The sequence below is a fragment of the Triticum aestivum genome, chromosome 5B (genome assembly GCF_018294505.1).
Source record: "Triticum aestivum cultivar Chinese Spring chromosome 5B, IWGSC CS RefSeq v2.1, whole genome shotgun sequence".
NCBI lineage: Eukaryota > Viridiplantae > Streptophyta > Magnoliopsida > Poales > Poaceae > Triticum > Triticum aestivum.
Window position 1 is genome coordinate 704,398,165 of NC_057807.1, and position 12,044 is coordinate 704,410,208.

General features: G+C 47.7%; 2 protein-coding genes across 3 annotated transcripts; one reads left to right on the forward strand and one right to left on the reverse strand.

Moving 5' to 3' along the window:
* Nucleotides 1–1,974: 1,974 nt before the first annotated feature.
* Nucleotides 1,975–3,753, reverse strand: LOC123114394 (uncharacterized). The gene is made up of 2 exons (XM_044535844.1): nt 3,466–3,753; nt 1,975–2,554 (listed from the first exon to the last, which is right to left on the reverse strand). Exons 1-2 carry the CDS (start codon nt 3,694–3,696, stop codon nt 2,300–2,302), a joined length of 486 nt encoding a protein of 161 aa, XP_044391779.1. The 5' UTR covers nt 3,697–3,753; the 3' UTR covers nt 1,975–2,299.
* A 116-nt stretch (nt 3,754–3,869) lies between these two features.
* LOC123114393 (ycf20-like protein) lies at nt 3,870–7,258 on the forward strand. 2 transcript variants are annotated; one of them, XM_044535843.1, is made up of 5 exons: nt 3,870–4,023; nt 4,150–4,386; nt 6,165–6,542; nt 6,632–6,900; nt 7,000–7,258. In XM_044535843.1, exons 2-4 carry the CDS (start codon nt 4,172–4,174, stop codon nt 6,636–6,638), a joined length of 600 nt encoding a protein of 199 aa, XP_044391778.1. In that variant the 5' UTR covers nt 3,870–4,023; nt 4,150–4,171; the 3' UTR covers nt 6,639–6,900; nt 7,000–7,258. The 2 variants fall into 2 exon arrangements, with proteins under 2 accessions (XP_044391778.1, XP_044391777.1); XM_044535842.1 differs by lacking the exons at nt 6,632–6,900; nt 7,000–7,258 and having other exon boundaries at nt 6,165–6,620.
* Nucleotides 7,259–12,044: the final 4,786 nt, after the last annotated feature.

The following is a 12,044-nucleotide window of genomic DNA, read 5'->3' on the forward strand; positions in this document are numbered from 1 at the left end:
GTATTTGGTCTTTTGTCAGTCTCTTTTTCCAAAAAGAGTTGGGCACAAAGTTTGAGTCTATGGCTCGTTTTTTGATCTCAAACAAAAAGAATTTAGCTTTACATGTAGTTAGCTCTGCTGTCCTATGGTGTTTATGGAAATATAGGAACTCTATGATTTTCATTAACACCATTTGGACATCTATTACTCAGGTGTGGAGACTGGTGCGCATAATGCTCAAATTCTAGGTGATTCTGACCCCGGAAGCAAGCAAACCTCAGGTGGAGGCGTTCATGAGTGCTCTGGCAAAACTGCTCCAACAACCCTTGATGATCTTGTGTGGCTGAAAGCGAACTCAAAGCTTGATGTTGGAGCCTGCTGGGACAACCTTAAAATCTCTGAAGACGAAGGTTTTCTTTCCCCTACCAAGAAGAGAGACACTGACGACAAAGCCATGGTGAACAACCCAGTGTCCACCCTGGCAATCTACTGGTCGCCCCAATTGGCTCTGGCACCGCCACTCAAGTTCAGGAAAGGAGGGAGCGAGGTTGCGATATGATTCGACTGCCATGTGGAGTGTGGGCTAAACCCTAAGCTCTATCTTCCTAGTCTTATCAGCGTGTTTTAGATCTCCTTATGTCTTCGCTTTGCTCTTTTGCTTCGATGGAGAGCTTGCCCCTGTAATAACTTTTAGTTTTGAACTTCTGAACTCTAGCTATGTAAGACATAACTCTGTATGGTTTCATTCTGGTTAATGGAACCGGGGAGAGGCCTCACTGTTCTTCTAAAAAATGACGGTACACCTGTTTCTTGTAGCGGTAAAAGGAAGAAAAATGGAACACACCCTCCTTCGTCCCGCCGGCGCCGCTCATCTCCTCCGCGCCGCCACTGCCGGCCTTCACATCCATCGCCGCCGGGCCTTGTGCTTCTTCTTGTGGTAATCGTCGTCCTTGTTAGCGGCAGGGGATGGAGTGGCGGCGGAATGCAGGGCCGACGAACGTGCCGGCGAGTGCGCGGAGGCGGGGGGAGGGGGGACGTGTCGGTGGACGCCGGAGGAGAGGCCACCACCGCCGCCTTGTCCTCGTCGGGGGAGCGCGCGGGGTGCATGGGACGCAGCGGATCCGTGTCGTTGTCCGAGGCGGCGTCAGGGCGGAGGAGCGGGGACGAGGTGGGCGACGGCGGCTGCGAGATGGGGCTCTGCACGGCCACCACGAGGAAGAGCACCGGGAAAGCCACGCGAGGCAGCGGCAATGGCATCATGTTTGTCCTGGAATTTTTTTGGCAACCCTAACTAATAAATTGACAGCCGATTTCTTCGGCTCACTTTTTTTTGTCAATTTGTCCAAAATTGTCAAATGTTGGCTTCCCCTCAAAAACACTAGCCAAAATTGTCAATTCTTGACAATTATCATGTCAGAGTTTTACCAAATTTTAGCTCCAAACCAATGAACCCCTTGCGGTGTGATGAATTCGTGCTTGTAAAACTCTTGCTCGTTAAAAGGAAGAAGATAACCCTAGCTATTTTACCCCCGCAAAAAATCCAAAACAAGCCGTGACACTCCTAATTTGCACACACGCCATGGATTTAGCAGCACCCAAAGCACTTAGAGCCTGCTTGCTTTGGTTTGGAGGCATGTTTTTCGGCAACCCTAATAAATTAGCAGCCGATTTGTTAGGCTCTAATTTTTGGCAATTCTTCTAATCAAACACTAGCCACAATTGTCAAATGTTGACGATTCTGTCAGTCAGAGAGAGCTTTACCAAATTCTGCCGCATTCGTGGCAGCGGTACACCTCTTGCTTGTAATGGTAAAAGGAAGGGACTAGTTTCATAAATAAAATGAAATTGAAAGAGAAGCAAACGGATGCACATTGTACACACAAAGAGGAAGGAACCCATTTCACCTTACGCTAACCGATCCTCCTTTCCGGCCTTTCTGGCTCACCTCGGTTATCCCAGCCCCAGTGCAGTCACACAAATCTCAGACAATGCATCTCAAGACTGATAGATATATACTCTCTCTATAAAGAAATGTAAGAGCATTTAGATCACTAATCCAAACGTTCTTATATTTCTTTATGGAGGGAGTACTAGATTATCATGTTGATGTCATCATTATTCTACCAGCGAGTCTACAACAGAGAGCCCAGCAGCCCGGCCTGCCAGCGTAATCTGCGCCAACCCCAAATGGTCCATCACAAAATCCTTTCATGTCAAACAGATGACGAGAAAACTATTCTGTGCTAAGTAAAAAACAGAAAAAATAACAGCAGCAGTGCGAAAATGCCAGAAAGGGATGCTCACAGCAGGCAGACCAGGGTCAAGCCGCTGCTGCCGGCTGTTTCTTGGTCTGGTACTTTGGGTGTTTCCCTTTCCACCCTTTCTTCTTGGGCTGCTCCTCGGCCGGCGATGGCTCCTCGGCCGCCTCGGCGTCGTCGGCGGTGAACGGGGAGTAGAGGAACTTCTTGGTGTTGCCGGCCTGCGTGCAGGAGAGCTTGATGATCCTCCTCCCCCACATCCACTTGAGCAGGATCTTCATGTGGGTCTTGCTGTTCAGGCCGTCGATCGCAGCATCCTGTTGCCATCATCAGATATTTTGCATCAGCGCAAAGCATATAAGCACTGGTATTACATGATCCCCAAATCATAAGCTCTTGATTAGATATAAACAGTAGTACTGAATGATAAATATAAACGGTAGTATTGCCTGAGCTTAAGTTTTTTTTGCAAGGATAAGCATGTCCTAAACCGCCACTGTGAGATCGTTGAAGTAGTACATGCCAGAATATGAGAATGGATAAAAGAGAACATGAATGTTCTCAAGTGCCATTAAGTGAGCAAGCAGTTAGCCGGAATGCTGAGACATGTTAGCTGCTAAGACAGATACAGACTAACTGCATGTCCAGGAGGACATTCAATACATACACTTTGAATAGATAGCATAACAAAGTCATGGAGTAACCACATTGAGCATCTATCTAAAACAGAAGTGGCATGAACGAGAATCAGTTGTTTACCTCACCACCAGGTGTCCATCATAGCATACACATTCAGCTTATTCGGTGACAACGGGCCAAAAGATGCCTGATTACAAACCTAATAATGGCAGAAATATCATACTACTAGCACCCAAATACTGAGGCTAAAATCACTGAGTTGAACATACACCATATTGTATCTAATCACAAGATACGGCTACACAGCATTGGTATAGAAGAGTAGAATGGCTAGGGGAGTAGTATTTTTGGTTCTCAATTCAAGAATCCAAGGCACTAGAAAGAGGGCAGAAGCTACTATCTTCATGGTCGAAGCATCATCTGATCAATGAAGGAAGTATAGGCAGAGGCCAAGCTGTACTACTTGCTTCCGGGCATCAGTTCCATCAGCTCTTAATACTAGTACAACCGCATCTACTGGCCGGCCATGGACGAACAAAGCCGCAGCAATACATCGAGCTCAATCGGTAGAGGTCGTTGGCACGCGTACCTTGGCGTGGTTCCAGGTGTTGCCGACGGTGAGCGGCCCGTGGTCGGCGAGGATCTGGAGGAGGCGGCCGGAGATGGCCACGGCCTCCTCCTTGGGCACCTTGGGGTTGATCCGCCGGATGTCCACCGCCCGCTTCCGCGAGAAATGCCTCCTCAACACCTCCCACGCCATTGACCCCGCCCCTCCCGCTCCTCCGGCACCCCCGCCGCCGACGCCTCGGAGGAACTGCATATCGCCGCCGCCGCCGCCGCTCGCTCCGCTGGGGGTTTCGGCCGAGAGAAGCAGGGGAGAAGAAGCCCAAGACGAGGAGTGAGTGGCCCACGACGGGAAGCCCTAGTAATGTAGTTACACACTCTGGCGGTCTGGCCCACAGATATTACATTTGGGTCCGTCCATGGGCTTGGCCCGCTTCTCTTTCCCTTCACTGTCTCGGCGGGCACCGCAGGCCGACCAACCATCCATCCCATATCTCTCTCCGCCGATGACAGCCGCGGTCTCCGGCGGCGGCCGGTGAGACCGCCGCCGCCGCCGCCGCCTGACGAACTTGCCCCTTCCGAGGTAATCCACCTGCACCTCCTACCTCTCCCTCTCCCCCTCCCCCTCAATACGCTCGGGCGCGAGCTCCGTGAGAGGCCGATTTGGTTCAGATGTCTGAGATTTCTTGGTCGAATCCTGTGTCTGCAGCGCGGATGCTCGGGCAGCGCACATGTCAGCTCTCCGTCTGTGCAAGGGAGCCGTCGAGTCGTCGCCGCCGGGGTGCCGGTGCTGGTCGGGATGCTCGAGGTCGAGGAACCTTGTCGCCGCTGCTGCCGCGTCCTCCTGCGCCCCGAGAGGGGCTGCCGCCGTCGCGTGCTGCCGGAACAAGCAGCAGGGGAGCTTCCGCTTGGTGCGTGCGGCTCCTTCCTTCGGCAGAAGCAGCAGGTAGTCTTTACTGTCAGTGTGTTACCACTTACCACACACAGACCTCTGAATAATACCCAAATAAGTAGCTACAAGCCTACACGTTTTTGTGCGATTTGTATCGATTTCACCAATGAAGGTCGTTTGATGAGTATTGCGGTATTCAGTCAGGTTTCCGTAAAAAATGAGGAATTGTTCAGTGTTGTGTTTTCTAGAGAACATGTGTGACTGGAGATTGTTAGAGCAATTTGTTTGTTCGAATCAGATACTGCGGCGTTTAGGTGTTGTGTAAATACTGCTGACTATTAGTCCCTGTAGAGTGTCAGTTCTGATGTCAAGTTAGTTCAGTTTAGGGGCATCATATTACTGAACTTAGCTGCAATGGCAAGGTAAGTGAATTGACTCACAGGTAGGCAGTGTGCCAAACATTACAACTAAGAGAGAAATCTGATTTTATGCGTGTCTCACGTCGTATACACCCTCCCCCTTACCAAGAGACGCTCAGTTCAGCGAGTTTACAGTTTCATACCCTTCTGTTCTGATGTGGCGGCTAACTAGATAAATAGTGAAAAATAGTTATGCCTAATCTAATCATTCCAGAGTTGACATATCCACTGAAGGTTGATGTGCTTATGCGTCAAATGTCAGCTTGGAAGAGAATGCATGATTTACTCATTAGTGGGTACTTGGGCGGTTCCCGCATCACGAAAGATGCACAATTCCAGAATTCTGTAGATAGCGAGTCCTAAATATGTGCTCGCACATTCAGTGCACTGCAAGTGGCATTGGTTCCAAACTCATTTTTAGTTAAGTGCTCTCATTTTTGGGGTGCCATCAGATGGTCAAAATAGATATATTTGTTGCGACAGGACAATCTCTAGTATCTGGCATTTGATCTAGTTAGTATTCAGTCTGTTTTATGCAAAAGATTAGAAATTATTCAGTGTTGTGTTTTCTAAGAACATGTATGGCTGGAGATTGTTAAATCACTTTGTTTGTTCGAATCAAAGGCTATATGGTTTCATTGGAAATCCTAGCGACTGGTAGTTTTTCTCATGCTCATTTCCGATGGAAAGGTTGTTTAATTTTAGATGCATTGTAACCATAATCCCATCTATGATTGTGCCACTTAGTTCAGTTGCAAACTTGCAATGGCAAGGCAAGTGTATTGAATGGGCAGCAGCCAGCAGGCAATGTGCCAAGCATTATATTGAAGAGGGCAATTCGACTTCATGCATATGTCACACAGAATATACACCCTCCCCTTTTACCATTAGGTTCTGAGTTCAGTGAGCTTACAGTTTCAGACCCTTCTGTTTGGATGTGATAGCTAATTAAGTAAATAATTCGCTTACTTATGGCTAACCCAAGTATCCCAGATTTAACCTGTTCACTAAAGGTTGATGTTCTTATGCAATATACATCAAATATCAACTAGGGAGAGAATGTGGGATTTCCGTTTATTCAATAGTGGGTCCTCACATCACAGAAGCTGTGCACTTCAAGAATTCTTTAGGTAGAGAAGCCGAAATGTGTGCAAGCTCAGTCAGTGCATTGTAAGTGGTATGGGTTAAGAACTCAGTTTTAATTAAGGGCTCTTGTGTTTTTTTGTGCCATCAGATGGTCTTTATTGCAACAGTTCACTATCAGTTGCATTTGATCTAATAACCTGCTCTGCGTGTTCCTCTGCCTTCCTTTCCCGAGCTATTGTTCTGTGTCTTGACTCTTGAAAGACAGCATGCTTTCTTCTGACAATGTTCAATACCATATTAATCGGAACTATTTTGTTCTTTCTGTAGGGGGATGCAATGGGCCATCAAGACTATGGCAGACGACAATCCAGACAATTCTGGCAATAGCACTCGGCTGTTTAATGCAATTCAATCTTTTTTAAAGAAGTTGTCTGGCAAGCTGAAGAAAGTAAGTAGAGGGTTTCCAGTAAAGATCCTATTCTTCCTGATAGGATTTTACTGTGCCACGGCATTTGCTACCGTCATCGGGCAAACAGGCGACTGGGACATACTTTCTGCCGGCCTTGCTGTTGCCATCGTCGAGGTTATTGGCGCTCTCATGTACAGGGCTTCCTTTGCGCTTCTTGGCAGGATGAAGAATATGATTTCCATATTCAATTACTGGAAAGCCGGGCTCACGCTTGGATTGTTCTTGGATTCGTTCAAGTATGAAGTGGATGAACTCCTTGAATCATGTAGTCCGTTCAACTTTGAGATTAATATATTTACTGGGCTTTGGTAAAATTTTGCTCCAGATTTTAGTATCTTGGTTCATCCGCCAAATGTTGCTCAAGTTACGCCTGGAGCTGCATACATGATGACCCTGATGGCGCATTTGCATCCATGATGATCCCGATGGGGCATTCCTCATGGCAGACGCTGTGCTCCTGCTCCCTCATCATCTTCTCCCTCAGCGAGCATCTTCTTGTGCTGCTCCCACTAGGACAGGCTCCACCCCCTCCTCTGGTCTTGGCATCCTGCCATGCCGCAAGACAGCCTGCACACCATCATCTCCATCGGAACGGTACCGAGCAAGGATTCTAATTTTTGAACACCATTCTGGAAGATCATCTCTTGTAAACTTCAGCTGCTGACTAATGTTGCCGTGCCTTGCTGTTTGCAGAGTCAAAAGCGGGATAAGATTGCGGCTTGCCCGTGATCATGCCGGGCATAATAACCTGGAATTCTTTGGGAGGCCTGGCCTACACAGGAGGTGTTCACCTGCAACAAAGGGCGAAGTCGAGGTGCAGAGTCAAAATGTTCGGTTTCGCTAGACCGCTGGTATCTGCATATGAAATCGTAGTTAGACATTAGCGACTTATGATTGATAGATTGATTGTATGTATGCAAGCGGCTTATGATTGGCAAATGATTCTATATAAGCATGCGATGTCCGTGGATTTTCAGAGGTTGCCAAAAAAAAAACTTTCATGCGCAGAGATGCAATCCCAGTAGGCTAGAAAGGGCGTTTTCTCTCCATACAATCCCAAAAATGGACCGGTTCCAATAATGGAACAAAAACGGGTATCCGACATCCTTAGGGTTGAATAATTCATTTAGGATGAACTTGTTAAATCCTAGTATGACAATGGCAAGTTCTCCCCTGTTACACCAAATCCTAGAGCTTAGGTGCACAACAGTGGGCGTGTCAAGGGGGGGTGGATACATATTGGTCAGTTCTTCGTGTTTTTCTCTCTTCCATTTCATCGAAACGAAACCAGTTACGATATTCTACCAGACCGGGTTCAACCACTCACCTCACTCTCTCAACTAAGGACCAAAGTTGTCTTGCTACAAAACAATTCATGGATGTTGTCTTCCTGCTCTTCATAATCGAACATCAGCTCCACATATATACTACACCTGATGACATGCATGGATGTCCTCCTGCTCTTCATGCTTCACCAGGTACTCCAAGGTCGCCGCTCCATCATAGGGAGATGTTACAGTGTCCTACCATTCATACTTATGTACGTCGGCTCCATGGTCGGTTCATTTGTCATTTCAGGAAAAACAAAATATAGTTCGTACTAGTTTCATTTTCAAATTATCAGGGATGCTAGCTTATGTTGTTTCTGCGAGGTTTTCGGGGGAGGAAAAAAGGGGGAGCAAATTAGATTGCTGCTGAACCAAATAGGAAATAGTGTTCCACTATATGTGCGTGCGTATGTTGTCATGGCCTAAAAGAACAACAGAAGTATAGTTGTCACAAGAATAACCCTTGCTTCTGTCGATAAATAGATAGCGGATAGTCACCAATTAGAGGGTACCACTTGCAAATGTTATACTTTCAATTGCCACCGGTGGAAACTAGTGGCGGACATGAGGTGCAACACTTGTCACCACCAGTGAGTTTTGGATGCTATTTTTAGATCTAAATTTCAAATCGAAATATCTCTTGAAGCGAGTGTCCAAATCAGGAACCATTTTCACCCTTGTGTTCCTTTGTCTTTGATTTTGGTCGAAATGGCACGTCATTCTATAGAAATCATCTCTAAGGCATAGAGAGCCACTGATCTTTCAAATCAAAGTGTCTTCAATGAGGAGATTGGGCTGAATCTCCAATATCATCCTCTTCAAGGCAGCAAATCAGGAAAGCAAGATGTGTACATAAACGACCATCCTCAGTTTGCCAATGACCAAAACCCAATATGGATGGCTTCTACCTAAATACTGAACCTTCCTTCAATAAGAAAATGACACATCATTATGTAGTACTCCCTCTGTAAACTAATATAAGAGCGTTGATCTAAACGCTCTTATATTAGTTTACGGAGTGAGTAAATAATTTCTGAGTCATAAAGAGCTACATATCTTTGGATTGCACAGATTAAAACATCTTCAACAAAGAGATCGAGCGGACTCTCCAGATCAGCCCCTTTGTGGAAGCAAATCAAGCAAGCAAGGAGTGTACATAAACGAGCCCTCTTCGTTTTGCGAGTGAGAGACATCCTTTGGACGGTCTCTACCTAAATACTGAACCTTTAAGCTTCCCAAGTGACAGGCCACCGCATTGAAATAATAACGAGGTACCACAAAATCAGTATAAGTGTGACTCAAGAAGACGACCTCTTTGTACGGATGGAAGCCCGTGAAGTGGAAGCCCCAGTTACGCTGCTGATCTTGGCTATATCCATACTCTAGAACATCATCATTGTCGGAGTTCCATTCAGCGCTCTGTTGATTCTCCTTTCTGTCGTCATCATCTACGGTCCATGGCTTGTTGATCTCTTGAGAAGATAGAGTGCTCATTCGATGGGAAATAGGGTTGAGGTTGACATCATACTTTAGCACCCACACTGGTAGGTCATGTGATTCTTCCAAGAGTATCCACACCCGAAGCCTATGGTAATCCAAACTAGCATAATACATCCCCTCCTCCGATCTTGCGAATTGGGATTGCATGTCATGGTTTTCCTCCATGCTTGTCGGCGCTTTTATTACTTGATAGTTACTTTCGGAAGTGCAAAACCTATATATATATATAATCATCATCACAATCAAACTTGGATTGGTCAGCTTGATCTAGGACATGATCCCAATAGCTTGCTTGCACTGTCAATTCCAATGTAAGCACATACCTGGAGACAAAAGCGCCGGCGCGGCAATGCACGTACAAGGCTCCTCTCCAGTACTCGCCGTAGCTATACTCCTTCCGGAAGCTTTGATCCTCCATATGCGACCGCACCTCCTCCACGGTTCCCGCCGCCTCGCCTGCGCGGACGAAGGCCCTCTCCTCCCATCTTCCCGTCGTCGACGAGAACACCTGCAGCAGATGGCACGACGGTGCCCACTCCAGCAAGCCCTCGGGGTCCTCCTCCTCGTCTTCGTCAGTGGTGGTTTTCTCGGGCACGTCTGGGATCAGGAAGACCTCATAGTGCAGCGACACGGCGGGGTCGAAGGCGAGGTAGGCGCCGGCGAAGCACAGGCCTGGGTAGTAATGGTCCCCCGGAGGAGGCGGGAAGGAGCGCCCAGCGCCGCGTCGCGGGGTTGCAGACGTAGAGGTTCTTCCAGTGCCAGCCGTCGTCGTCGTAGAGGAGGACGCCGTTGCAGTGGTCCACGATCACGCTGTGCACGCCGTGTTGGCCGTGCTGCACGGGCGTGATGAAGTCGAACGCGGCGTCGATCCCCGGGCTGCAGCTGCGGGGACGGCCGAAGAAGCGGGGGCGCGACGAGCCGCGGTAGTTGGTGAAGATGCCGCGGACGGAGTGCGGCAGCATGTGTGGCACGAGCAGGTTGAGAGCATCGACGACGGCGCGCCACGCCCTGCACACGCCACGGGAAGCCGCGAGGCTACGGCCGGGGAGGCGGCGCAGCACTTCTCCGACCACGTCCTCGGGGAGCAGATCCATCGCGCAGCGCATAGGCAATGTTGGATCGGGTGGAGTTGGTGGGCTTACATGTATATATAGGGAGTGTTCGGTTCCTCTCCACTCCTGTAACTTCGCTCCCGGAGCGGACCATAGTGCAGCGTATTTTGACGGAGCTGCCAAAATCGAACTCCTCAACTCCGCGGAGCGGAGAGACTCCAAACAGGGCCATAGTCTTCCTTTTTAGTTTTCACAAAAGGAGGAGTCCATCGTTTAATAATGGAAGATTGAGATTTTCATCCCTTTATGAAAACAAGGTTTTGTGCCGCCTGAAACACAGCAGTGTTTTTTTTTGAACACAATACAGACGCAAGCGCTCGTATGCACGCACATACACTCACCTCTATGAATGCACACACGCACACCTTACCCCTATGAGCACCTCCGAAAGACTGAGCCGACATATCATTTTAAAATTTACGAAGTCACCGTAGGCACCTCGTCATCGACGAGAACATCTCCTCCCACTGAATGCGCATCGCCGAAAATCCTGAAATAAATTCAGGAATATGCATCGAATATCAACTAGGGAGAGAATGTGGGATTTCCGTTTATTCAATAGTGGGTCGTCTCATCACAGAAGCTGCGCACTTCAGGAATTCTTTAGGTAGAGAAGCCAAAATGTGTGCAAGCTCAGTCAGTGCATTGTAAGTGGTATGGGTTAAGAATGTTGAGAATAGCAACTTGTATTATTTAGAAGGCCAAAACCAACATATATACACATGCATGAGGATGCCAAAAGGCACAGGAGAATGCGAAGAGACTGAATGCAAAAGGTCAAAAGACATCACTAAAACCACCCTCAAACTCATGGTGGACCACAACACTGAGTTTGGAAGGTGAAATCCATGTTGCGCTCTAGTCTGGGCCTTCGTGAAGAAGTCTGCTAGCTGTAACTCAGAAGGCACATACTGAAGATCAACAACATGTTCTTGCACAACAGCACGCACATAAGAAGCATCAACGCCAATATGCTTCACAAGATCCCGTGCAATATTGATAGCACATGTACTGTCTGACAAGATGGTGGTAGGTGTAGTAACAGAAACACCAAAATCCTCTAGTAACCATCGTAACCAAGTCACCTCTGCCGTCAGAAGAGATATAGCTCGCAACTCAGCCTCACTCGAACGAGAAACTGCAGTCTGTTTCTTCGTCTTCTAGGCAATGAGAGAACCACCCAGAAAAACACAGTAAGCAGAAAGTGAACGCGATCCGTAGGATCACTAGCCCACGGAGCATCCGAATAGGCCTGGAGTTGTAACAAGCTGGAGCGGAGAAAGAAAAGACGGTGAGAGATCGTGCCATGAAGATATCGTAGAACACGAAGAAGGTGACTATAGTGTACCGAAGTGGGAGAAGAAACAAACTGACTCAAGATATGGATATGATAGGAGATATCCGGACGAGTGACGGTGAGATAGACAAGACTCCCAACAAGATGATGATAATGTGTCGGATCAGACAAAGGCTCGCCATCAGAAGCGCGAAGGTGAACATTTAGCTCCATAGGAGTCTCAACAATGCGCACATCACTAAGAGTCGCACGAGTAAGAAGGTCCTAAATATACTTTTCTTGGGGAATAAAAAAGCCATCAGAGGTGGAGGAAACCTCAATCCCAAGAAAGTAACGAAGAGGACCAAGATCGGACATAAGAAACTCCTCACTGAGACGGGCCTTCACAAAGGCAAAGTACTCAGGGTCATCGCCAGTGATGATCATGTCATCAACATGTAGAAGAAGAGGAGTCCGACCACAAGCTGAAAGGTAAACAAACAATGCCGGATCATGAGCACT

Bases quoted from the DNA above. Each gene is read 5' to 3' on its own strand.
- LOC123114393 (XM_044535842.1), top strand. From the start codon at position 4,172: ATGTCAGCTCTCCGTCTGTGCAAGGGAGCCGTCGAGTCGTCGCCGCCG. The intron at 4,387-6,164 runs GTAGTCTTTACT...TTCTTTCTGTAG, and splicing joins TCCTTCGGCAGAAGCAGCAG to GGGGATGCAATGGGCCATCA.
- LOC123114394 (XM_044535844.1), bottom strand. From the start codon at position 3,696: ATGCAGTTCCTCCGAGGCGTCGGCGGCGGGGGTGCCGGAGGAGCGGGA. The intron at 2,555-3,465 runs GTACGCGTGCCA...TGATGGCAACAG, and splicing joins ACACCTGGAACCACGCCAAG to GATGCTGCGATCGACGGCCT.